The 21,624-nt window shown below is 53.2% G+C and overlaps 10 protein-coding genes across 10 annotated transcripts; 7 read left to right on the top strand and 3 right to left on the bottom strand.

Moving 5' to 3' along the window:
- The first annotated feature begins 1,343 nt into the window (after positions 1-1,343).
- On the top strand, positions 1,344-3,414 carry BJX68DRAFT_9215 (sugar porter family MFS transporter). Its single transcript, XM_071050018.1, has 3 exons — positions 1,344-1,539; positions 1,595-2,385; positions 2,440-3,414. The coding sequence occupies exons 1-3, from the start codon at positions 1,442-1,444 to the stop codon at positions 3,147-3,149; spliced, it is 1,599 nt and encodes a 532-aa protein (XP_070905708.1). The 5' UTR covers positions 1,344-1,441; the 3' UTR covers positions 3,150-3,414.
- Positions 3,404-5,745, top strand: BJX68DRAFT_9160 (putative ab-hydrolase associated lipase). The gene has a single exon (XM_071050006.1). The coding sequence runs from the start codon at positions 3,679-3,681 to the stop codon at positions 5,608-5,610; it is 1,932 nt and encodes a 643-aa protein (XP_070905709.1). The 5' UTR covers positions 3,404-3,678; the 3' UTR covers positions 5,611-5,745.
- Positions 5,746-7,354: 1,609 nt separating this feature from the next.
- BJX68DRAFT_9281 (uncharacterized protein) lies at positions 7,355-7,888 on the top strand. The gene has a single exon (XM_071050026.1). The coding sequence runs from the start codon at positions 7,524-7,526 to the stop codon at positions 7,839-7,841; it is 318 nt and encodes a 105-aa protein (XP_070905710.1). The 5' UTR covers positions 7,355-7,523; the 3' UTR covers positions 7,842-7,888.
- A 376-nt stretch (positions 7,889-8,264) lies between these two features.
- BJX68DRAFT_222961 (secretory lipase-domain-containing protein) lies at positions 8,265-10,684 on the top strand. Its single transcript, XM_071038061.1, has 3 exons — positions 8,265-10,380; positions 10,438-10,535; positions 10,600-10,684. The coding sequence occupies exon 1, from the start codon at positions 8,914-8,916 to the stop codon at positions 10,264-10,266; it is 1,353 nt and encodes a 450-aa protein (XP_070905711.1). The 5' UTR covers positions 8,265-8,913; the 3' UTR covers positions 10,267-10,380; positions 10,438-10,535; positions 10,600-10,684.
- A 172-nt stretch (positions 10,685-10,856) lies between these two features.
- BJX68DRAFT_222962 (uncharacterized protein) lies at positions 10,857-11,527 on the bottom strand. The gene has a single exon (XM_071038062.1). The coding sequence runs from the start codon at positions 11,504-11,506 to the stop codon at positions 11,261-11,263; it is 246 nt and encodes an 81-aa protein (XP_070905712.1). The 5' UTR covers positions 11,507-11,527; the 3' UTR covers positions 10,857-11,260.
- Positions 11,528-11,549: 22 nt separating this feature from the next.
- On the bottom strand, positions 11,550-11,924 carry BJX68DRAFT_260435 (uncharacterized protein; the record flags this gene model as incomplete). The annotated part of the gene is made up of 1 exon (XM_071043887.1): positions 11,550-11,924. One exon carries the CDS (start codon positions 11,922-11,924, stop codon positions 11,550-11,552), a length of 375 nt encoding a protein of 124 aa, XP_070905713.1.
- A 205-nt stretch (positions 11,925-12,129) lies between these two features.
- On the top strand, positions 12,130-13,554 carry BJX68DRAFT_9514 (uncharacterized protein). The gene has a single exon (XM_071050071.1). It carries the CDS (start codon positions 12,336-12,338, stop codon positions 13,368-13,370), a length of 1,035 nt encoding a protein of 344 aa, XP_070905714.1. The 5' UTR covers positions 12,130-12,335; the 3' UTR covers positions 13,371-13,554.
- A 377-nt stretch (positions 13,555-13,931) lies between these two features.
- tcsB (putative sensor histidine kinase/response regulator TcsB/Sln1) lies at positions 13,932-17,393 on the top strand (the record flags this gene model as incomplete). The annotated part of the gene is made up of 6 exons (XM_071043888.1): positions 13,932-14,015; positions 14,068-14,102; positions 14,165-14,728; positions 14,777-17,066; positions 17,118-17,257; positions 17,309-17,393. 6 exons carry the CDS (start codon positions 13,932-13,934, stop codon positions 17,391-17,393), a joined length of 3,198 nt encoding a protein of 1,065 aa, XP_070905715.1.
- A 69-nt stretch (positions 17,394-17,462) lies between these two features.
- On the bottom strand, positions 17,463-18,815 carry BJX68DRAFT_222968 (uncharacterized protein). The gene is made up of 2 exons (XM_071038063.1): positions 17,744-18,815; positions 17,463-17,688 (listed from the first exon to the last, which is right to left on the bottom strand). Exons 1-2 carry the CDS (start codon positions 18,386-18,388, stop codon positions 17,548-17,550), a joined length of 786 nt encoding a protein of 261 aa, XP_070905716.1. The 5' UTR covers positions 18,389-18,815; the 3' UTR covers positions 17,463-17,547.
- A 141-nt stretch (positions 18,816-18,956) lies between these two features.
- On the top strand, positions 18,957-20,108 carry BJX68DRAFT_222971 (mRNA splicing protein SMD2). Its single transcript, XM_071038064.1, has 8 exons — positions 18,957-19,034; positions 19,083-19,115; positions 19,177-19,198; positions 19,276-19,373; positions 19,435-19,473; positions 19,533-19,548; positions 19,601-19,674; positions 19,733-20,108. Exons 1-8 carry the CDS (start codon positions 19,015-19,017, stop codon positions 19,773-19,775), a joined length of 345 nt encoding a protein of 114 aa, XP_070905717.1. The 5' UTR covers positions 18,957-19,014; the 3' UTR covers positions 19,776-20,108.
- Positions 20,109-21,624: the final 1,516 nt, after the last annotated feature.

The raw sequence follows: 21,624 nt of genomic DNA on the forward strand, positions 1-21,624 counted from the left end.
CTCGAGAGAAAGTCGATCTTGGTGGACGGAAATGAGACGCGTTGGCGGGCGAAGCTTAAACCCCAGAACGGGCGCTGGATCGGCCACTGAGAAGCCCGGGATCGGGATCAAGAACGCGGGCTGGGCTAGCGTGGCTTATGAGCAACCAGGGGCGGGAAAATCGCGGCGAAAATCGAACTTTCGTTGAGTCTTCGGGTGGCAATTCTCTGCAGATCGGGATCTCCTGCGCCCTGTCTTTGACAGACAACATTTGGCAATTCTGACCATGTGGTCTGGAATCCGTCAACGGAGTCCAGCCTGTCACTCGCGGCGATAAACCGGTAAAAGCCGTCTGGTTCTAAAAATGGATTCTCCAGGTCATGCGGAAGAAGAGGAATGTTGCGACCGGACTCGGAGGCCAAACTGGCACACCTCGGCCGGCATCTTGTGCCCTTGGCCTGACAATGTTGCCCGATCGGCGAAGATCGAGGCCGAGTGTGGGTGGGGTCCCTGGGGGGCTGCGTTTCAGGCGCCCCAAGGACGAGCCGAAATGCCTCAACTTGTGTTTCTCGCAAGAAAATAATGGATTTGGGAGGAACTTGGGACAATGGGAATCGTTCCAGTAAGATGCATACCCAGCACATTCCTCTTGATCTACCGTGGTGATGATTGAGACGAGGATGGTGGCCGGAATGTTTGGTACCGCATTCATCACAGCTTCTGTTCAGCTTCGACTCGGTTCTTCCCCGCCCCCTGGGCTCGCTTGTGTCACCCCAGATTCGTCTGCGATCGGCTTTTCTTGCCCAGTCGTGCGACCTGGAGACCCATCCCGGGATACGAGTCGGTCAACTTCCGTCTCTCTCTCGCGAGTATAGCCTCAAATCCCGACAAACATGGAACCGAGCGCCGTGGTTGTGAAAACGGTCCCGACCGAGTCGCCACGCAAGTCTGGAGGACTGCTCTCCGGTCGGCGCTGTTGAGGGGTTTTCGGGATTCGTCCCATGGTCGCCATCTCCATAACCCCGGATCCTGTGCGACTAGACTATGCGCCTCCAGGCGAAAAGGGGAAACTAGTTGCACATCTCTGCCAAACAAGCCACGCTATCCATGATATCTCTCATGCACCAAGTGGAGCTCGCACTGGTGAGAATTGCCTCCCAATCTCGTGTTTTGGCTCGCCGCTCACCGGTGGTTGATCCCGTCGGCCGATTGCAGTGGCACCTGCTGGTTTCAGCCATGGGTGGCTTCCCCGTCTGGGGCCCTTGACGCCGGACCTGGAGATGATCTGGACTCTTCCTCCGCATCCTCTCTCCCCGCCCAAAACACTACAAATAGCTCGCTGTGCCCCGGGACAATGATCGCTGCTGATCATTCCATTCCTCATCTTCTCAGCTTGTCTGCTTACTGATCCTATTCTTCACCTGTATCATTGTTTGCATTACATACTTCCTTTCCCGTCGAGATGGGATTCATGCTCAAGAAACCAGACGATGCTGCGGGCTCAGCTGCCCCTGCCATCCTTATCGGCCTCTTCGTGGCCTTTGGTGGTGTGCTGTACGGGTAAGACATCTTGTCGTCCTTAGTGAACACGGACCATACTGATGAAGAACAATAGCTATGACACCGGCACTATCAGCGGCATCCTCGCCATGAAATACTGGCGCAGGCTTTTCTCAACCGGCTACGTCAATCCGGCCGATGGCATTCCCGATATAACCTCCACCGAGTCCTCGATGATCGTATCCATCCTGTCGGCTGGTACTTTCTTTGGAGCTCTCACCGCCGCTCCTGTGGCTGATTACTTTGGCCGTCGCATCGCGATGATCATTGACTCTGTCGTCTTTTGCTTTGGTGTCGTCCTGCAGACTGCAGCCACTGCCATCCCCTTGTTCGTTGCTGGCCGCTTCTTCGCCGGATTTGGCGTCGGTCTGCTTTCGGCAACGATCCCTCTATACCAGTCCGAGACTGCGCCGAAGTGGATTCGTGGTACCATTGTGGGCGCTTACCAGTTTGCAATCACTCTCGGTCTGCTGCTGGCTGCCATTGTCAACAATGCCACCAAGGACCGCAATGACACCGGCTCATACCGCATTCCTGTGGCTGTTCAGTTCGCATGGGCAATCATTCTGGTCGTCGGAATGATCATTCTTCCCGAAACTCCTCGCTTCCTCATCAAACAGGATAACCACGAGGCTGCTACAAAGGCGCTCGCTCGTCTTCGGCGTCTGGATGTGAACGATCCTGCACTCGTGGAGGAGCTGGCGGAGATCCAGGCCAACCACGAGTACGAAATGAGCGTCGGCAAGGCCAGCTATCTGGAGATTCTACGTGGCTCTGTCGGCAAGCGACTTGCCACAGGATGCGCCGTTCAAGCGCTGCAGCAACTCGCAGGTGTTAACTTTATCTGTACGTATTCCCGATTCGGACGTGTCCAATGCATTTGTAACTAACAGATTGCAGTTTACTACGGAACGACATTCTTCGAGGACTCTGGAATCAAGAACGGCTTCGTCATTACTCTGATCACCAACATTGTCAACGTTGTCTCCACCCTACCCGGACTTTGGATGGTCGAGAAATGGGGTCGTCGACCGCTTCTCCTCTTTGGAGCCGTCGGAATGTGCGTCTCTCAGTTCGTCGTCGCCATCGTCGGAACAGCCGCCAACTCTGAGGTTGCCAACAAAGTCCTCATTGCATTCGTCTGTGTCTACATCTTCTTCTTTGCCTCGTCCTGGGGCCCGGTCGCATGGGTAGTGACCGGTGAGTTGTTCCCTCTCAAGGCTCGTGCCAAGTGTCTCTCCATTACGACCGCCTCGAACTGGCTTCTCAACTGGGCCATTGCCTATGCTACTCCGTATATGGTTGACTCTGGTCCTGGGAACGCCAACCTTCAGTCCAAAGTCTTCTTCATCTGGGGTGGCTGCTGCTTCATTGCAGGTGTTTTCACCTATTGCTGCATCTACGAGACCAAGGGTCTCACACTCGAGCAAGTCGATGAGCTCTACGCCAAGGTGTCGGTTGCCTGGCGATCCAAGAACTTTGTACCGTCTGTGCACTTCACGGATGTGCGCGACATTTCCTCTTCCCGCAAGGGCAGCGGTCTGGCGGACTTGGAGGCGGACGCTCAAGCCAAGCAGGTCCTTGAGCATGTAGAGAAGGCGCAGGTTTAGAAGACCACTTTGATGACTTTTTGATGTTTTTCTTAATTGGATATAGAGCGCAGGGTATATGATAGTGTTTTTCAAGCTTCAGAATTTTTATTCCCAAGTGTATCTCGTAAACCCCTACTCCGATCGAGCCTATGATCGAGCTTCGATTCGTGTTCATGGCCTCAGGCAACAAACTACCAGCTGCAAGCAGGCAGGAACCAATCACACTGCTTTTGTGTGACATCAAAGCCCACTCCACACTCACCGCAACAGGCAGGGATCGCCCAGAGAGGCAATTCGATTGCGACGCTCCCCAGATTTCCTGCTTGACTCTTTTCCTCGTCATCGTTTTCCTGCTTTCGTTTCTTCTTGACTCTCTCGCTCTTTCATCCCCTCTCTTTTCATTTTCAATTGTCTGTTTCCCGGCGTTTGGCAGCCACGGCGTTCGCGCAGTCACTCGGCAAATTCACATGATAATCCCTCCTGATCTCCCTCCACAGCGACATGACCTTTTGGCCTCTCGTCCTATGACTACTATTTCCTACCAACCATGTTAATATCGCCTAATCCCGCCCAAGATGCCGAAACCACCACAATCGAGTCCCTCTACGGGACAGCCCAGCTCCCGCTACGAACACCGGAGAAAGAACACTCGATAATGCCGCCGGAGATCGAAGCAGAAACACGCGTCGAGGCCGTCGTCGAGCCCGCGAAAGGGTCAGTGTCCCAAATACGTCAGATACAATGTCCGCCGCTCGAAGAGGAGGACGAAGTAGCGGACGTAACTGACCGTCTTCTCAGCGATAGACGGGCTACACCGCCGCCGCCCCTCGCTTCGGCGTCGTCGGAGACGGCTGTGTTTACTGTACCGGAGCATCCTCTCTTTCCGCCGCTGCCGATTTACGATCATCCTCCGACGGTCCTCGAGATGGCACGATGGCTCGGCATTCGATTCTGCTCGTTTATACTCTCGCTACTGTTCCTTCTGGTCGTTGTCGTTGGATCTCTACTCAGTGGGATCTGGGTCCTCTTGCTGAGGGCGAAATACTATCTTAGGGGAAAAAGTCCACGGGAACAGCGAAAGTTCTATGCGGAGGAGCGAGCGCGGAAGATGGCGAGGCGGACCTCCTCGCGGAGATGGCAACTGCGGCAAGAAAAGAGGGAGGCTGATGAAGAAGGGCCCGAGGATTGTCCTCCCCTCGAAGGGGGCAAGGACAAGGTTACTGGAGATGTCGGATACTATGCGCGGAGGGTTGGACTGGATGTGGAGACGTTCAAAGTTCAGACTGAGGACGGATTCGTCCTGACGCTCTGGCATGTGTACAATCCGCAGGAGTATACTCCTCTCCCGGCCAGCGAGCGAGAACATCGAGGTCCCCAGGTCTTCACCGGCCAGAAACGACTCCAAACGGCGGACAACGCCCGCCGCAAATACCCCGTCCTGTTGATGCATGGCCTGCTCCAAAACTCTGGCGCTTACTGCGCGAATGACGACGACAGTCTAGCCTTTTACCTCTGCAAATCCGGCTACGACGTCTGGCTCGGCAACAACCGCTGCGGCCTCGAGCCCGAACACACCAGCATGTCCCCCTCCGACCCCCGCATGTGGAGCTGGACAATCCAACACATGGGCGCCTTCGACCTCGCAGCCCTCATCTCCCGCGTCCTCTACGAAACAGGGTACCCGAAACTCGGTCTAATCTGCCACTCGCAGGGAACAGCCCAAACCTTCGTCGCCCTCGCCAAAGACCACCGCCCCGAATTGGGCAAGTACATCTCCATCTTTTGCGCCCTCGCACCCGCCGTCTACGCAGGACCCCTAGTCGAATGCATCTACTTCCGCTTCATGCGCCTGATCCCACCAAGCGCCTTCCGCCTCGTCTTCGGCATCCACTCTTTCATCCCCTTCATGCTCACCGTCCGCCGCCACCTGCACGCGCGCATCTACGGGAAACTGGGCTACACCGTCTTCTCGCACCTCTTCAACTGGTCCGATTCCCGCTGGGACGCCGCCCTCCGCGACCGCATGTTCCAGTTCGCACCCGTGTACGTATCCTCCGAGACGATCCGCTGGTGGCTCGGCGCCGACGGGTTCGCGACACATACATGCATCCTGTCGACGCGGGACGCCTGCGTGGCGGAGATCGAAGAGGAGGCGTGCATCCGCGTCCACCCAACAGAACCAGATATCACGCGGACAGATGCAGCGTGGTACGGACCGGACACGCCACCCTTTGCGCTGTGGATCGGCGGCTCCGACGAGCTTGTTGATGGGCGGAAGTTGCTAAGGAGGTTTGAAAGCGGGCGCGAGCCGCATGTCCGGCTTGCGCATGCAAAGGTTATCGAGGAGTATGAGCATCTCGATGTACTTTGGGCGATGGATGCCGTTGAGCAGGTTGCGCGTGAGATACGGCAGGTGGTTTGGACGACGGTGCCGGCTGAGGCGCGGGCTGTTAGTGTTGTCCCGCGCGGGGTGGAGTGAGACGAGCCCCTTGTTGTGCTGTTTTTGAGATGCTATTTAGCGTGTTTGTTTGCTCCATGTATATGCTGCTATCTATAGAGTCCTGTATATAATGACCCCCGTATATAAGAACCGCGATTACGACTTGTTATGCTTACTTTTTTGGGACCGGTTTCTGAGAAATAATCTGCCGTGCTATAGAGGAAAGGCTCTTCGGCAGGGTACAACAATGCCGAACAGCTCCTTCCCTTTTCCCTACAAGACGGAGAACAATGATGAGGAAGGAGCAAGTATTAGACAAGGCAGGAACGACCGAGTGACCCTCTTGGTCGCGCCTTCCTCATCTTAAGATGGGTCGCTCGAAGAAAAGGGAAGGAGCGACTGACTCCCGGCTCTCGCACCTTCCCTATTATATAACTTCTCTGGAAGAGGAAGGAGCGTCTATCGGCCAAGGCAGGAGCCATCGAGTGTGAGCCTCTTGGCCGCACCTTCCTCGATTTCGGGGCCAGTCCCTTGGTGGGGGGAAAAAAAAGGGAAGGAGCGATCGACGACCAACTGCCGTGCCTTCCGTATTCGGACACGTCGTTCGTTTAAAAGTGGAAGGAACGATGTCTGACTTGAGTTGGCAGGTGCGACCGACGCGGTGTGTTGGTCGCTCCTTCCTGTAATGGTCATAAACAACACTTGTCCGGAGGAAGGAGCGGAAAATCAATCAAGGCAGGCACGACCAAGGTGCCACGTTGGTCGTGCCTTCCTCATTTCCTTGGTATGTCCCGTACCGTGCGCGGAAGGTGCGACTGAGCGGCGAGCATCGTACCTTCCCTATTCATACACATTTGTAACAAAGGAAGGAGCGGATATCAAGTACGGAGGGCACGACCCAGTGCCCGTGCTGGTCGCGCCTTCCCCATTCTCCTGATAGAGTATTGATACAGCCGGGGAAGGAGCGACCGACTGCTAGAATTCGTACCTTCCTTATTCATACACGTTCAAGCAGGAAGAGCGACTGTGGAGTCTCGTACCTGGCCGGTTGAGGGTGCGTCTGAGGGAAAGAGCGGGCCGATACTCACCTCAAGTTTGCTGCTCTCAATGGAAAAATCCGACGTTGGCTCCGCTGTCGATGTGGACGACTCTAGACTCTGTATCCTCGACGCATTGCATCACGATGCAGGACCATAAACGGCACTCGAGGAAGGCTCCTAGTTGTGGGTGAACGTCGTCCCAGGGGCCCCGTCTTGCAAGAGGTATAGGTGGAGCAGCGAAACTGGCGAGAACGAGACTGATCACAGGTACTGCATTCGCTGATGCGGAGTCTATGGCTGGCGTGATAGTGGTGTTGATTTGTTGCGCAAGGCTCCCCGCACGAGTCTACTCCTGACCAGATTGCCAACGGGTAAATTAGTCTAAGTTCCCATGATGTTTATCGTGAGAACGAAGGCGCATCGGGTCAGGGACACGGAGTGACAGACTAAAAGGCGTGGTTGTTTTGACGTCAAACCCTCGGACGATGCGTCTTTGGCGATTCTGGTATGGTTCGAGGCAGAACATTTCAAGTTGCGCTGCTCTGACTCATGCTCGCTACTGCGGAAAAGCAATTCCTTTTATCGCTAGTGAGGATTAAGACTGAGGGTATGAAATTTCAGTAATTTGTTGAGGGAGAGAGAAGCGGCGAAGACATACATCTATTGCCCGCGTCGGCGTCATCACTTGCTGCCTGGGTTTGATTTGCGGACAACCTAGGGTTATCAGCACAATGGCAACCTGTGATGGATCAGTTTCAGCATTAGCACCCTTATTTATACTCGAACTCGTAAAAGCTTGATCAGAAATGGGACTTGCGTTTCATTCTCAGACAATCCCGATCTCTCTGGAAAGGTCTTCTTCGTTACCGGCGGTAGGTGTCTGACAAGGAACATTATTTTCGCCTTGGTGATATGTGCTTGTGTTTATTGGGACAGGAACTGCTGGACTCAGAGCCTCAACAGCCCTACAACTGGCCAGCACAACGCCGCCAGGATCAATATCTCCGGGGAAACCCTCAGGCCGCGGACTCCGTCATCGAGCAGATACGATACACTCCGGTTCTCCGAGACAGAGTCACGTTCATCAGATGCGACTTGATTTTACTATCCTCGGTCAAGGCTGCTGCAACTGATTTCGTGAGCAAGGACTCCCGTTTGGATGCCCTGCTATGCAATGCGGGGATCACGGTGACAGGCCCTGGGCTGACGAAGGATGGGTACGAGATATAATCCGGGACAAACCATCGCGGTCACGCGATGTTTATTGGTAATCTGGCAATCTCTTGCCTCTCCTCCAGAAGACTACCGACGACCGAGAATGCGGAGAATATGCACATATCGTAATCCTGACCTCCCTCGGCTTCAAGATGGCTCCCTGCAGCATTCCCTTTGGCGAGCTGAAGACAAGGCAGGACAAGGGCTTCATGTGGTCGTGGTTCCGGGATGGGCAGAGCAAACTAGCGCGACGGTAGCCTGCCATCACGTCTGTCTCCGTCCACCCGGGGGTCGTGAGGACGGGGCTAGTGGAGGAGATGGGCGCTGTCAAGCGGTGCTTTGTGTATGTCACGAATCTGGGGAAGATGCTGGGCCCAAAAGAGGGGGCGTATAACTTGCTGTGGGCGACGACGACAAGCAAGGAAAAGGTTGCGAACGGGGCGTTCTATGAGCCTGTTCGGAAGCTTGGCGGATCGGATGCGAGGGCGAAGGATGAGGGGATGGTTGGGGAGCTCTGGGAATGGACGCACAGAGTGCTTGACGAGTATGACAGCTGACCGGTTATGTCGTGCATAATTTCATGTTATTGACAGGGGATGTCTGCCGGATGTACCATTGTGATTCATGTGGCTTGAAAATTGGGCGGAGAATCTGGGGAATGAGGATCGACCAACAAGAGCCCACAAGGCCCCAAATTGGAGCCGGCTTATGGTGCAGAACTGTGATCGGGTCTTGTCTAGCGCCGGATTCCAGCAACGAGATTTTGTGTTTGGCTCGTGGCTTTCACATGGACCCCTGTCTTATAGTAATCCACGTTGGCCCTCGGCCTTTCTTTCGCAAAAGGCTGTACTCTGTTTTTCGAGTCATTAATTCGCGTGCTATAGCGCGTATAGGCGCCGATGTTGTTGGAGTAGCCCACTATCGGTCGACACGATCAGCAAAGTTCTTGCTATGAAAGCTCATAGGCAAAAGGTAGGTGTATCGTAGTGTGCTCCATACCGTGAAGAGTACAAAATGGAGCAGAATCGCCCAGCTTCTTGTTGCTCGATCTCCTGTGAATCCCCCAGCCTTAACCGCCCTCTCCGTCATGGCTGTCCTCCTCTACCAGCTCCTCCTCCTCCTGGTCCCGTTCCTTGCATCGGCCTTGCCGGCCGTGAATAATGAGAGAGATGGTCCCCTCACACCAGGCGAGGACCCTTTCTATCAACCGCCAGCTGGTTGGGAGACCAAGGCGCCCGGCGCGATTCTGCGACACCGGACTCCCCCATTCCCTGTCGCGGCGTTCGGCTTGGCCAAAGTCAATCTTGACGCCTCACACCAGATCCTTTACCGCACGACTGATTCCTTTGGCGAACCTATTACCACTGTGACCACGGTCCTTGTCCCGCATAATGCAGACTACACAAAGGTGCTGTCGTACCAAGTTGCTCAGGATGCAGCAGATCCAAACTGTTCGCCATCATTCGCGATCCAACAGTTCTCAGATGCAGGCGAGGCTTTGGCCCTTATTATGCCTCAGCTCGAATACCTGTTCATGAGCTCGGCATTGAATAAGGGCTGGGTCGTTATTATTCCCGACCATCTCGGGCCCAGGTCCGCATTCCTAGCCAACCATCTGTCGGGGCATGCGGTGTTGGACAACATCCGCGCTGCCTTGGCCTCCACCTCCTTCACTGGCATATCGAAGAAGGCCACCGTCTCAATGTGGGGATATTCCGGCGGTAGTCTTGCGAGTGGTTTCGCCGCTGAACTGCAACCTTCATACGCACCAGAACTGCGCATTGCAGGCGCGGCCCTTGGAGGAACTGTGCCCAAGATTCTGCCTGTTATCGAGGCCTCGAACGAAGGCATCTTCACAGGCCTTATTCCCGCAGGTATTCAGGGTCTTGCAAATGAGTATCCGTCAGCGGCTGCACTCATTCGCGACAACATTATCCCTGAGAAATGGGCAGATTTCAACAAGACCCAGGAGCTGTGTCTCACCGGTAACATCATCGAATACCTAGGCCACGATGTGTACACATACGTCAAGGATCCCAATATCTTCCGCGGACCTGTCGCAACCCAGCTGATGAACGAAAACGCAATGGGTCAAAACACCCCCAAGATCCCACTCCTCATATACAAGTCTGCCAACGACGAAATCAGTCCTGTCAAGGATACCGATGACCTGTACAACACGTATTGCTCCAACGGGGCGGATGTCGAATATGATCGCGATGTGTTGTCCGAACACGCGCTGCTTGCAATCACAGGCGCACCAGATGCGTTTCTTTGGCTCATCGATCGCATGAACGGTGTGCCGGTGAAGAAGGGATGTACGAAGAAGACGCGGCTGACAGGGCTTGCGGACCCGCGGGCGATTCTGGCCTTGGGTCTGGATATTGTGCGCTTCCTGTTGGGATTTTTGTTGTTGCCCGTCGGTCCAATTGCGCGGTAATCGTCTCTGTCCAAGCGTGCTATCGGTCGAATTGCGGATGCGAATGCGGACGCGGCTGGGGGAATGCTGTGATAGTAATGCCTAGGGATATAACACCGTAGGATAATAGTATACCTAATCAATCAGTTAATACTCAGCTAAACGATTCGAAGAACTCAAAAGATGACTTACTCGCTTTTCTGTAGCTCACTAGTCAAGATGGGGTTCAAAAGGCCTTGTCTGATAGTTGTTGCGGAGAAGGTGGAATTATCACCTGGCCAAAGTGTTACCTGCCGTCGTTAGTGTTTTCCGGGGAGACGTTGTTCAAAACGTGGCGGACAAGATGAGACATACCTACTCTGGTACGGCCCTCGCTTGACACAGTATTGACCTGCTCATGCGGGGGGAACGGTGTCAAATTCTGTGGGTGGTCAGTTGCTTGGCAGGTAGTTATGGATGGGAATGAAGCTTCTCGGCTGTTAAAGCGCCACTACAGCAGGCACGTGGGTGCTACCTAGGCCCAAGGGGCAACACCAATCAGCATTAATAGGCAAATGGCAATCTGATTTCTCTTATAAGCGGATTGAGAGCTCAAGATGCGTGTTAGCTAAGGGGCAAAAAAACAGTCATATTAGACGAAGGGGTGTTAGCGCTAGAGCCACGGTGTGTCGTAAATTTACATATTGCTGGATCTCGGTGTCTATGTATAACAGCACTAGCCCAGACGGCAAGGCAGTATTCCCAATAACTTGGCAACCGCCCTGACTTCTCCCAATCCAGCAGAACCACTCTCATTTCAGTGCGATCGTCGTATGCACCCCCGTCCGCCTTGCGCTGAATGATAATATTCTTCCTTTGAAAGTCTCCGTGGGTAAGGGTTCGAGAACAGGGCGTAAACTTGAGGAACGAGGATATCGGTATTGTTTCGGACGAATAGCATGTTATCGCCTTCTAGAAGGTTGACTCCGCCGCCAAACCTGGCAACGAAGCTGTGACCGACGCGGACAATTCTTCGTCATCCACATTCCAGAGAGATATCTGGAGACTCATCGATTCCACTTTCCGTTGGTAGAGGGCAAGGTATATCAGAGGCTGATAACTGAAGCCATTGTGGTAGATCACGGTTGGGAAGAGACACGGAGAAGGTCGAGGGTTTCAAGAGAAGCCTTGGATAATCTTCACTGTAACCATGTTTAGAGTTAGTGAATATCCATTCCAAGTTAGACAAAGCCAGCTTATGGATCCCGCTGTCAACATACATAAAATCTTCGGGAAGACGAAAAGCACATTATTCAATGCAAAGGTTACTGTTCAAGAATCCCTGCTGTCACTAAAGCATCAATAGCCTCCTGCGTCCATTCCTGACATCGTCGGATCGGTTCTGCGGGATAAAGCCTTCGAGGCCCTTCAAACTGTTTCTTTGGAGGGAGAATCGCGTCGCAGATTGGTTGTATTCGGGAGTAGTTTGCGGTAGAGACTCTGCCAATGTAGATTTTGCCTTGGTAGTCGATCCACTCCTCGGGCTTCTCGGCTGGTCTGTGTCCATGGGTCATGCCATTCTGGATGTTTCCAACAACCTGGAAGAGATGGCCGGACTGGTCATCGTTGACCTCGACAAAAATCGCATGGTGATCACGAGGCATGCCTACAGAGGCAACTCGGTAAACAGTGTACGACATCTCTGCTTGATCCGTTTGCGAACATCGACAGGAAGAGGAGGGGTTCTAGCTAGCGAACGGAAACAGAGGATCGACTATAACCCCGCGAGGAGCGTGTGATCAGTAGATCCGAGATTTCACGGTATCGAGTTAAGCGGGCAAGGAGGAGAATATATAAACGACGGGGGAGGGTGGTACGTGACACAAAGAATTGCCAGTGTCACTTCGAACTCAAGCACATTGACCTAAAATGGTGTTTATGGTGAAGTCGACTCGGAGCCATGGAGCGCGCGAGACGTTTATAGAAGCCAAGGGGGATCGGCGTTAGAAAAGGGATCATCATCACTGGGGCTCAAGAGGTATCTCTCGATAAGCAGGCTGCCCCTCATCCCACCTTCCCGTCACCCCTCACTCCCAGTCACACCACAAACCATGTCTCTCCTTGATCTTCCCCTTGAAGTCCTTCTTCTGCTTCCTCCTTACCTAGAAAATATTGAGAACTTCAAGAACGCAGCCTCCTCCTGTCGAACTCTCCGCAATGTCTTTGCGAAAACGCTCCCGTCCACAATCCTCCGTCTCGCCGCCGCCTCTGCGCCAACTTTTTTCTCCCCGCATCCTCATTTTCTCGTCGCTGCCTCTGTTCGATCGGTCAGCGACTGGGCTCTAGGCCACGAAGACCGCACAAAACTGCTTTGCGACGCCTTCCGCGGCGGAATTTACAGTCTCTACAAGTTCTGCCTAGAACATGGCGGCCTCACCCTTGATCGCATCCGCGAAACCCACCTCGCCCGCTTCACCACGATAAACCCGCTCTCCGACAAAATAGACAGAATGGCAGGAAAGCAGTGGATGAGTACGCCCGAGTTCTGGGACGGCGGCGTGAGTGAACCCAACACTCTCTACACGGATGCCGACCGCGCAACCCTCCAGATCGTCATATATGGAGAGTTATTTGGACGAAGTATGGAGGCTTTCCTGAATCCTGCCGAGAGGCTGCCTAGTTTCGACATCCTCACCCGACAGGAGTACTTCATGTACTGTCTTCCCGACGACGAGTCGCCGTATGATCCCGACGGAGCGATGCAATTTTCCTATTACGAGGACCAGAGGGCCCTTCGTCATATTTTGAAAAGCGGGCGATGGAGGCGGATGTGGGTGGGTGCAATTCGAAAATTCCTGGACCCTGAATTCACCGACGAAAAAAGTGCCGATGAGGATTGGCGCAAGAAACTGCTGAGAGATGCACTTCTGTTGCAGGGAATCCGGGGGTTTCAGCTTGTCACTTGTAAGCCTGATGATGTGCCAGAAGAGGCTGTAACCAAAGCTCGACAGGTGCGAGACCAGATTCTGGCGTTGAAAGAGCCTCCTCAGTCACAAACGTTTGGGAAACAAGGGACATCCCGTATTTCAGAGGCGCCCGATCCACAGAACGAGTTGAACGTCTCTTATCGGAAGCAGTGGTATTAGGAACAGTAACTTGAAATCGTCGAAGCAAGTCTGCGCGTTCCAGAACAGAGAAGGAACGGTGGTATATGCCTCTCAGGGAGCTTCAACCGTGGAAGCGGTGTCCACGTTTCAGTGTTTCACCACAAATGCAGCGTTCGCCGTTTTGTCTCCACGACTCAGTCAGATTGGATCTTTGCGGCCGCAGCCGAACCGGTCAGGCTGCCATTGCTCGAAGTCAAAATCAAGGAAACCAGCACACTATTTCCAAGTCTAGACCATTTCTGGGCGAGCCGCCCACGAATCAGGGGCCGCTCGTCCTCCTTCATGATTCGGATAATATCAGTTCCTGCTGTCATGGGCCCATCTAGATCCTGGCACCCTGCAGGTAATCAATCGCAATGCTGATTCTTGCTGAAAGATAATTTTTCCATTCTTCTGGGGATTGTTAGCTTCGGCAACCTCGGCCGACACCCAACAACGCCTCCAACTTCGGCGCCTTTCTTTTCATCATCCCCTTGCATCGCGTCGCTTGTTCGTCTCGACAAGGAATGCCTCCATAAATGAGCGGGAATTTGCGTCCGAATGCGCGTTCCTATTGCCGTGCAGCTAGGGCTGCTGGTGCTGTTCACTGCCCTCGCGGGGCTGGCGGCGCTTGCTATCGCGACAGTAAGCAGAGCTTTGCCAGTACCCCTTGCCATCTCAGCTCTAACCCGGATAGTGGATTAACAATTATAACTTTGTGGTCGATGTGAAGTATGCCCTCTTATTACACCTTATACTACTATCGAAACCTTCCTCCCACTAACACAAAGAAGATCCGAAAGCCTCCAACTCATCGCCACGATAAAATCCAGTCAGATCGCTTCCAACTTGGACCTACTCGAGACAACATGCCGAACCATCATCACCCGAATTTTAGTACAAAACGCGTTGCAGCGCTACTATGCAGGGAACACAAGTCAGTCAAATTGGGCGTCATCTGTTAACGATGTGCAATCAGCACTGGGGAGCCGGGGTTTCCTGAGCCTATACCAAGCGAGTATTTTCTCAAGAGAGGTCGAAACTGGCGAAGCCACTAGCAGACCACTTCTCAACGTGACGAGCGACGAAGTTCCTGAGATTACTCTTCCATATACCTATTCTAATGGTACCGCGGTCTTGTTGGGCGATGAGGGCCTTGGATACCCCCCTTCCCTCTACCCCAATCTGACAAAGGGAGACAATTCGAGCGAGATTTATGCCTTTGGAGACGTGCCTGTGACGATAAACACGCCACTACTTCTCGGACCCCTGGCGACAAATTCTTCCTTTTCACTCGTTTCTCTCACAATTCCAATCATCAACAATACGTCGGCTGCTGATATCCTGGGGTATATGACGTGAGTTACTGACTCCTGCAACTAACTGGCTGTTCGCTAAATATATAGTGTCGTTGCGAGTGCGGCTAGCTTGCAAGAGGTGCTAAGCTCTCGTCAAGGGCTTGGAAGTTCTGGCCAAGTGTTCCTCCTATCCCCCGCACGGCCCGAAAACCGCTTTCCCGCCGGAGCGCAACCAGCCACTGCTACTTCTGCCCCGGATGTCGATGCCCTAGCTCAGCAAGAAGTGCGATATGTCTTCGAACCGACCCCGCTTCCAAACCAGTCCAGCCGGCATAGCGAAGCTATTGCTGCTGGAGCGACCTTCCCACTACGTGACTATGACATTGCGCTGGAGGTCCTCACCAAGCCATACGAGTCGATCAACCGCTCGATAACCAGCCTATCGACACGGAATGAGAATGACCGTCACGTCGCAGTGGGTGCAATTCAGCAGCGAAGCGTGCTAGTGGAATGGGTGCTCATAGTCGAAGAAACACACTCAGAGGCTGTCGCTGCCATTACGCGGTTACGAAAGATCATATTGGCCTGTGCCTTTGGGACTGCTGGAGTCATCGCTCTCCTAATTCCACCCCTTGCTCACCTTGCAGTCGCGCCCATTCGAAGACTCCGCGAGGCCACGCGCCAGTCCGTCAACCCCTCATCGGGACCGCCGCCGAGTCCGTCCCTCTCAACTGGGCTCGATCCTATCGAGGATACGATGCAGAACACCAATGAGAAGGTCGGCTTCTTCTCCTGGAGCCGACATCTCCGACGACATCGGAGCGGGTCAGCCAATACTCGTGGTGGCGATCTCGAGCCACATCAGTTTCAAATCCCCAGCCGGGTGAAAGAGCGTCGGCACGTAGTTACCGACGAGCTCACGGAGTTGACGAGCACTTTTAACGAGATGTCCGATGAGCTCGTGATTCAGTATAATCGTTTGGAAGAGCGAGTAGCAGAGCGCACTCGTGAGCTGGAGAAAGCCAAGGTTGCGGCGGAAACGGCCAACGAAAGCAAAACACTTTTTATTGCAAACATTTCCCATGAGCTGAAGACGCCGTTAAATGGCATCCTTGGTATGTGCGCAGTGTGCATGGGCGAAGACGACCTCCCGAGGATCAAGAAGTCTCTTCAAACCGTATACAAGTCTGGTGATTTGCTACTGCATCTTCTGAACGATTTGTTGACCTTTAGCCGGAACCAAGTCGATCAGGCTATTCGGCTGGAGGAGAAGGAGTTCAAAATGTCGGATATACGATCACAGCTGGCAATTATTTTCCAGAATCAAGTTCAAGAGAAACAAATATCGTTCAGCATAAAATTCTGCGAGCCAGAAACTCCCCGTATTAGTGACACCCCGGAAGACGCAGCTCGAACGCCTGGACCTGTGCTGGGGCCTCCTGGAACCGGCCGACTAAAAGACATGGTGCTCTGGGGTGACCAGCACCGCATCTTACAGATCTTGATCAATCTGGTGGGCAACAGTCTCAAATTTACGCCGGAGGAAGGCACCGTCGCTGTCCGTATCAAATGTCTTGGAGAGGATCATCCGCGCCCGATCAGTTCACAGCCGGCCTCTCGACCTCTTTCGCGCTGGCGATCACGCGGTTCTTCGCGGGTAAGCTCAAGGCCTAGAGCCTCGGTCGAGAATCCACGGGATGGGGGAGATGAGAGTCCAGACTCGCCGCCTCCCAATGTACGCCATCTGGTTTTCCAATTCGAGGTTGAGGATACGGGACCTGGCATTCCAGGTCATCTGCAGCAGCGCGTTTTCGAGCCCTTTGTTCAGGGTGACCTTCGCCTAAATCGCAAATATGGTGGTACGGGACTCGGTCTGAGTATCTGTTCGCAACTTTCCAAGTTGATGGGTGGAAACATCTTGCTCGAAAGTGAGCAGGGCAGAGGAACGTTGTTTTCGGTGCGACTTCCGCTAGGGTTCGTTAAAGAGTCCGCGCCTAGTACGACCACCTCCAGCATCGCAGGATCAAGAACCTCCAGCGTATTTTCGCTAGATGAGTTGGCGACGGTTGCAAGAGCGCCGTCCAACCATAGCATTGCAGCCACTCACGACTCGACCACGAATCTTTCTGAGAAGCAGGATACTCAACCACGGTTGGTCGGTCTAAGCCAGCCATTTTTTGCACCGCCTGTCCACCCTACCAACGATGAGGAGCCGAGAAAAATTCGTGCTCTGGTGGCCGAGGATAATGTGGTGAATCAGGAAGTTGTCCTCAGGATGCTAGCCCTCGAAGAAGTCTACGATGTGACGGTGGTCAAAGATGGTCAGGAGGCCTATGACACGGTCAAGGCGAACATGGAGGAGGGCAAGGTGTTTGACTTGATTTTTATGGATATCCAGGTCAGATGCCCATCTCACCCTTGATTCAATTCGACTTACTGACGTTTTTAGATGCCTAACCTGGACGGCATCCAGAGTACTCGTCTCATTCGACAGATGGGTTACTCCGCGCCAATTGTGGCGCTTAGTGCATTCTCGGAAGACAGTAATATCAAAGACTGCATGAACTCCGGAATGGACATGTTTATCAGGTATGTTACTGCTTCCATTGCTGCCTGCTCGGGGCTAACAGTCCGCCACAGCAAACCTATTCGACGACCCGCTCTGAAGCAGGTCCTGCGCAAGTTCACAACCATTCCTGAAGAGCCTGAGAAACCGCACACGTAACGATTCTCATGTATCATACTTACTATAGTTTAAACTGCAATTTCCAAGGCAGAATTCAAACATCAAAAATGGCATTGTTCATTTCATCTGCAAGATCCAACTTGTAGTAGGTATCAATCATCATCATCATGCAATCATTGAACGAAAGTAGATATCAAGGCTTGTACGGCGGTGGAAGGTCTTCATCCTCCTCTTCAGTCTCACTGTCGTCACAGACACTGCTCTCCGTCTCAGATGCCAGGTCATGCATCCAGCCTTCCGGGTTCGTCTCGACCTTCTCTGGTAGCTCCAACTTCTATGGAAAATTAGCATCACTATCACTCCAGATGAGAAACATGAAAGAAACATACCTTCCCGTCCTTAGTGGCAGCAACGGCCCCCTCCCCAACACTACCGACCAACTTCCCATTCCTCCAAACCCCGTTCCTCAAAACCATCCCCGTAAAATCCGTATTCAGAATCACACAATCCGTAATGTCACAGTCCTTCAACCTCGAACTCTTCACCCGACTTTTAACAACCCGACTCTTCTCCAACGCCGACCGATAAACTGCGCTCTCCGCAACAACACTATCCCGCGCCTCGGACCTCGCCATGGCAGTCCCATCAGTAACCGTCGAATTCACCACCTGCACCCGCCGTACACTGGACACATTACTCATCGTCGAATTCGTCGCCTGCAGCGACCGCGCCGCGCGCACATTGTGCAGTGTGCTTCCGTCCACGTTGCACCGGCGCCCGGATGTGTGTGAGAGGGTGGAGTTGGTGACTACGCAGCGGCGCAGGGAGGTCGTGGCGCTGCCCTTTGTCGTTGGGCTTACGTCTGGCAGACGGGTGATAGTGACGGAGGAGAGAGTACAGCGGTGGATGCTGTCGGAGTGGGTGAGGTTTGAGATGACTGATGTGGAGATTTTGGAGCGCGTGATTGCGGGGGAAGAGTTGGGGAAGGTGGTGTTGATGATGTCGTTGCGTTTGCCCATCTTGCTTTTACCCATGATCTCCTTACTTTCTGCTTGTGTATTAGAAGAGTCTTGTTTTCGTCCTCTGAGTTGGGGTTGGATACGGGTGGTTATAGTGAGGGGAATGTTGCTGCCTGTGGGGGCTGTGCTGAATTTACAAGGGCATTGGCGTTCTGTTTGAAGGGAGCTAATAGGCGGATGCAGGAGATGAAAGCATTAGGCTTCCTTATTTGCGTTAAAGCAAGGCGAACATGAATTTCTTGATCTTGTTGAAGGGGTTAAGCAACAATATATCGCGGCGATGCTTGGCTCTTTGCTTGGCTACAGAGTGGGCCATCAGCGTGAGATGACTTCTTGTGGAGCAAAATAGATAGAACCCTGAAGGCTGAAGTCTAGAGAGCACAGCGGCTGCGCACGAGCTCCAGGCTGGAGCTCTCTGAGTTTGTTATATCATTCGTGGAAAATGTTCTTTGTCAAGAAGATTCGCAGGCCTGTCGCCAACTTCAACCTGGTGATTGGCACGTGATCTCAATTTCAGCATCCCGGAGCTATGTTTCGCCGGGCCGGAGATACAATGCACGTGACCACAAATCTGGAGCTGATATCACTATCATTTCAAGTTGCGACCGACAGACCGAATTGCAGCTCACGCATTCAACACAATGGCCGACTCAAACATCCAGTACGTCTCAAACCGCCCATACCGGTCCACGTCTAATAACAATTACAGAGCTCTCCTCCAAAAGCCTCGCTCAGAGTGCACGTAAGTTTCCTGTCCCCATTTCGCGCAACTGGCGGAAAACTAACCTGCGCTCCTCTTCTAGGGAATATGAAATCGCCCAGATCGTACGTGCTTCCTCCTCCCGAATATCTTGCCGTCGGGAAAACTGCTCGAATGGGTGGATCGGACTAATGGCTTGCAGGAGGAATATGAGTTGAGCAACGGTCCCCTGTCGCTTCTCCAGACGGCCGTCAGGACAAACACCCAGGTCCTGATCAGTTTACGGTCGAATCGCAAACTGTGCGTCGCTCTCCTTTTAACTGATATCGATGTGTGGTATAAGTGCTTACAATGGAGATAGGCTCGCTCGTGTCAAGGCGTTTGACCGTCACAGCAACATGTATGTTTTCTTGCCCTGCTGTGCTTCTGGAATTCGATTACTGACTATTCGCTCATTAGGGTCCTCGAGAACGTCGTATGTCCTTCTGCCGAACTTCTGGCTAAACCAGACCGCTAACAATACCCAGAAAGAGATGTGGACGGAACCTCAGAAGGCCGGCAAGGGACGGCCAGTGAACAAGGATAGGTTCATTTCCAAGATGTACTGCTCACTCCTGTACCCGATTGCGAGCCCATACTGACGGTGGATGATCGTACAGGTTCCTACGAGGCGACAGCGTCATCCTTGTCCTTCTCAGTTAAAGCCCCGATCGTTGGCACCGGATACTAGTGCGGATACTTGGCATCTCTCCGCCGCCCGGAGTTCGGTTCTGCTTCGTCGTGTGATCCTTATAAGAATTCTTGCGTGGCAGGGGGAGAAAACAACGGATAGAGGAATGAATGCGCGATCGACCCTGCAGCCGACCTGACCGACGGTAATACAACAGATGATGAGTGCCAGACGACGAGAGCGGGATTTTCGATTCCCTTCCGAATCGAGGATTTTTTTTTTTCTTTTGGAGTGGGCGGCGCCGATTGTCGCCTTGAACCATACAGCTGCTAGGTAGAAATGAAGACCTGGAAACACTTCGAATTGCTCGCTCAGCAGCAAGGTGCTCGGTGCAGCACCCTGTAAGACGCGTAGATGGCTTGATGTAGTGCAAGGCAGGAGGTTGATGTCGTCAGCCTTTTGTCATCAGTAAGTTCGTCCACCATGATGATTTGCCTTGGCTCACTCCATGGTTAAGACAGACACTACCATTCCATCGGTTTATGCTTGGAAATTGGCCTAGAAGCATGTTTGAGTGCTGCAAACATCGTCGCCTCGGAAAGCAACCTCACAGTTTTCAAGAGCGCGTCAATATCCTCCGTCTCAGATGATCGACATGCACAGAAAACTCCCACTTGTGCTTAGTTGACTTAAAGGGGTCTCTAGTTGGCATGGATGGTTTGTGTCTGGTTCCCTGGGTTCATCACTGCTGTTTGTCAGGTTTAGGCTTGCAAGCGAACAGAGCACTCAATTGGCAAATACAAATCCATTCGCCATAATATGACGCTACAGGACCTGAAATACACTATCCAGGTGTACATCTGTGCCTGCTTATGCGTCTGGCTTGCCTTGAACTCTGCCGCAGAATGGATGCCGAGGCTCCAGATGTCCGCTCGAGTGGCTGATGTGAGCCACAAAGGACGGTCCAAATATTTGACAAGCCCAAGTCCGTGATTGGCCCGGGGAAATTGTAGCCCTACTGGACTACTACGTGACGGATATGCTCGGACCGAAACCTCCACGGTCTGCCGGACGACAATTACCCATTTCAGTGCTTTGCCCGAGTTAGGGCTGCTCGGTTACTCTCGACTACAACCTTACAATATAGACAAGTCGCGGCTCAGAACACTAGGCTGCACTTGGATCGTTGGGGTTGATTGCCGAGGGATGGTCTGTGACGAGTCGGATACAGGGAGAGAGTGCTCCGGGCTTGTGCGGGGATGAGGTGCATTATGCTTGATGTGCGTTGCCGAGACTCCGAAGTAGTATAGTACCGGATGCGTCGTCGCAATGCGAGTACGACGTCTCAGGTAGCCTCCTGATCGTCGTCGTGCAGTTGCGAATATGCTATGGAGCTGCAGACGAAAAGATCGACCGGGCCTTCTCGTGGCCCGGCAGTGAGCTAGTAGGCGAAAGACGTGTACCAGAAGGGAATATGGACATTGAATGCTTGGAGTGTTAGCGCTGGAGGAATCCTCACTGCAGCTCTGACCGCTCCAAGGACTATGCATGCCTTCTACCGTGGTGTAAAATATACTCACGGATGAACGACCGGGACGAATCCCGCTGTGGATTTGTTGTCACGCCAGTGCGGCCATGATCACGATCCTCGCTCGATCCTTGATCAATCACGGACCTGCTGCTGCAGGGTCCCAGCCTCACCTCGTTTCACCGCGTTGTATACCGACCGGATGGTACAGCTTCTGGTAGGACGGCGTCTAATCCACCGACGCGAACCCAAGCGGACTGAACCTGGCTTCTGGAAGCCTTGGGCAGGGCCCAGTGGACGTGACCCGCCGATCTGTGTCGCATATGCAGATGCACCTTATTGAGACGTCAACC

The sequence above is a fragment of the Aspergillus pseudodeflectus genome (assembly GCF_044049435.1).
Source record: "Aspergillus pseudodeflectus strain CBS 756.74 chromosome Unknown BJX68scaffold_1, whole genome shotgun sequence".
NCBI lineage: Eukaryota > Fungi > Ascomycota > Eurotiomycetes > Eurotiales > Aspergillaceae > Aspergillus > Aspergillus pseudodeflectus.

Coding starts and splice junctions, on each gene's coding strand:
- BJX68DRAFT_222971 (XM_071038064.1), top strand. CDS start 19,015: ATGGCCGACTCAAACATCCA. Junction 19,199..19,275: donor AATATGAAATCGCCCAGATC/GTACGTGCTTCC, acceptor AATGGCTTGCAG/GAGGAATATGAGTTGAGCAA. Junction 19,675..19,732: donor GATAGGTTCATTTCCAAGAT/GTACTGCTCACT, acceptor ATGATCGTACAG/GTTCCTACGAGGCGACAGCG.
- BJX68DRAFT_9514 (XM_071050071.1), top strand. CDS start 12,336: ATGTCTCTCCTTGATCTTCCCCTTGAAGTCCTTCTTCTGCTTCCTCCT.
- BJX68DRAFT_222962 (XM_071038062.1), bottom strand. CDS start 11,506: ATGTATGTTGACAGCGGGATCCATAAGCTGGCTTTGTCTAACTTGGAA.
- BJX68DRAFT_9160 (XM_071050006.1), top strand. CDS start 3,679: ATGTTAATATCGCCTAATCCCGCCCAAGATGCCGAAACCACCACAATC.
- BJX68DRAFT_9215 (XM_071050018.1), top strand. CDS start 1,442: ATGGGATTCATGCTCAAGAAACCAGACGATGCTGCGGGCTCAGCTGCC. Junction 1,540..1,594: donor TTTGGTGGTGTGCTGTACGG/GTAAGACATCTT, acceptor GAAGAACAATAG/CTATGACACCGGCACTATCA. Junction 2,386..2,439: donor CGCAGGTGTTAACTTTATCT/GTACGTATTCCC, acceptor AACAGATTGCAG/TTTACTACGGAACGACATTC.
- BJX68DRAFT_222961 (XM_071038061.1), top strand. CDS start 8,914: ATGGCTGTCCTCCTCTACCAGCTCCTCCTCCTCCTGGTCCCGTTCCTT.
- BJX68DRAFT_9281 (XM_071050026.1), top strand. CDS start 7,524: ATGTGCTTGTGTTTATTGGGACAGGAACTGCTGGACTCAGAGCCTCAA.
- BJX68DRAFT_222968 (XM_071038063.1), bottom strand. CDS start 18,388: ATGGGTAAAAGCAAGATGGGCAAACGCAACGACATCATCAACACCACC. Junction 17,689..17,743: donor CTGCCACTAAGGACGGGAAG/GTATGTTTCTTT, acceptor AATTTTCCATAG/AAGTTGGAGCTACCAGAGAA.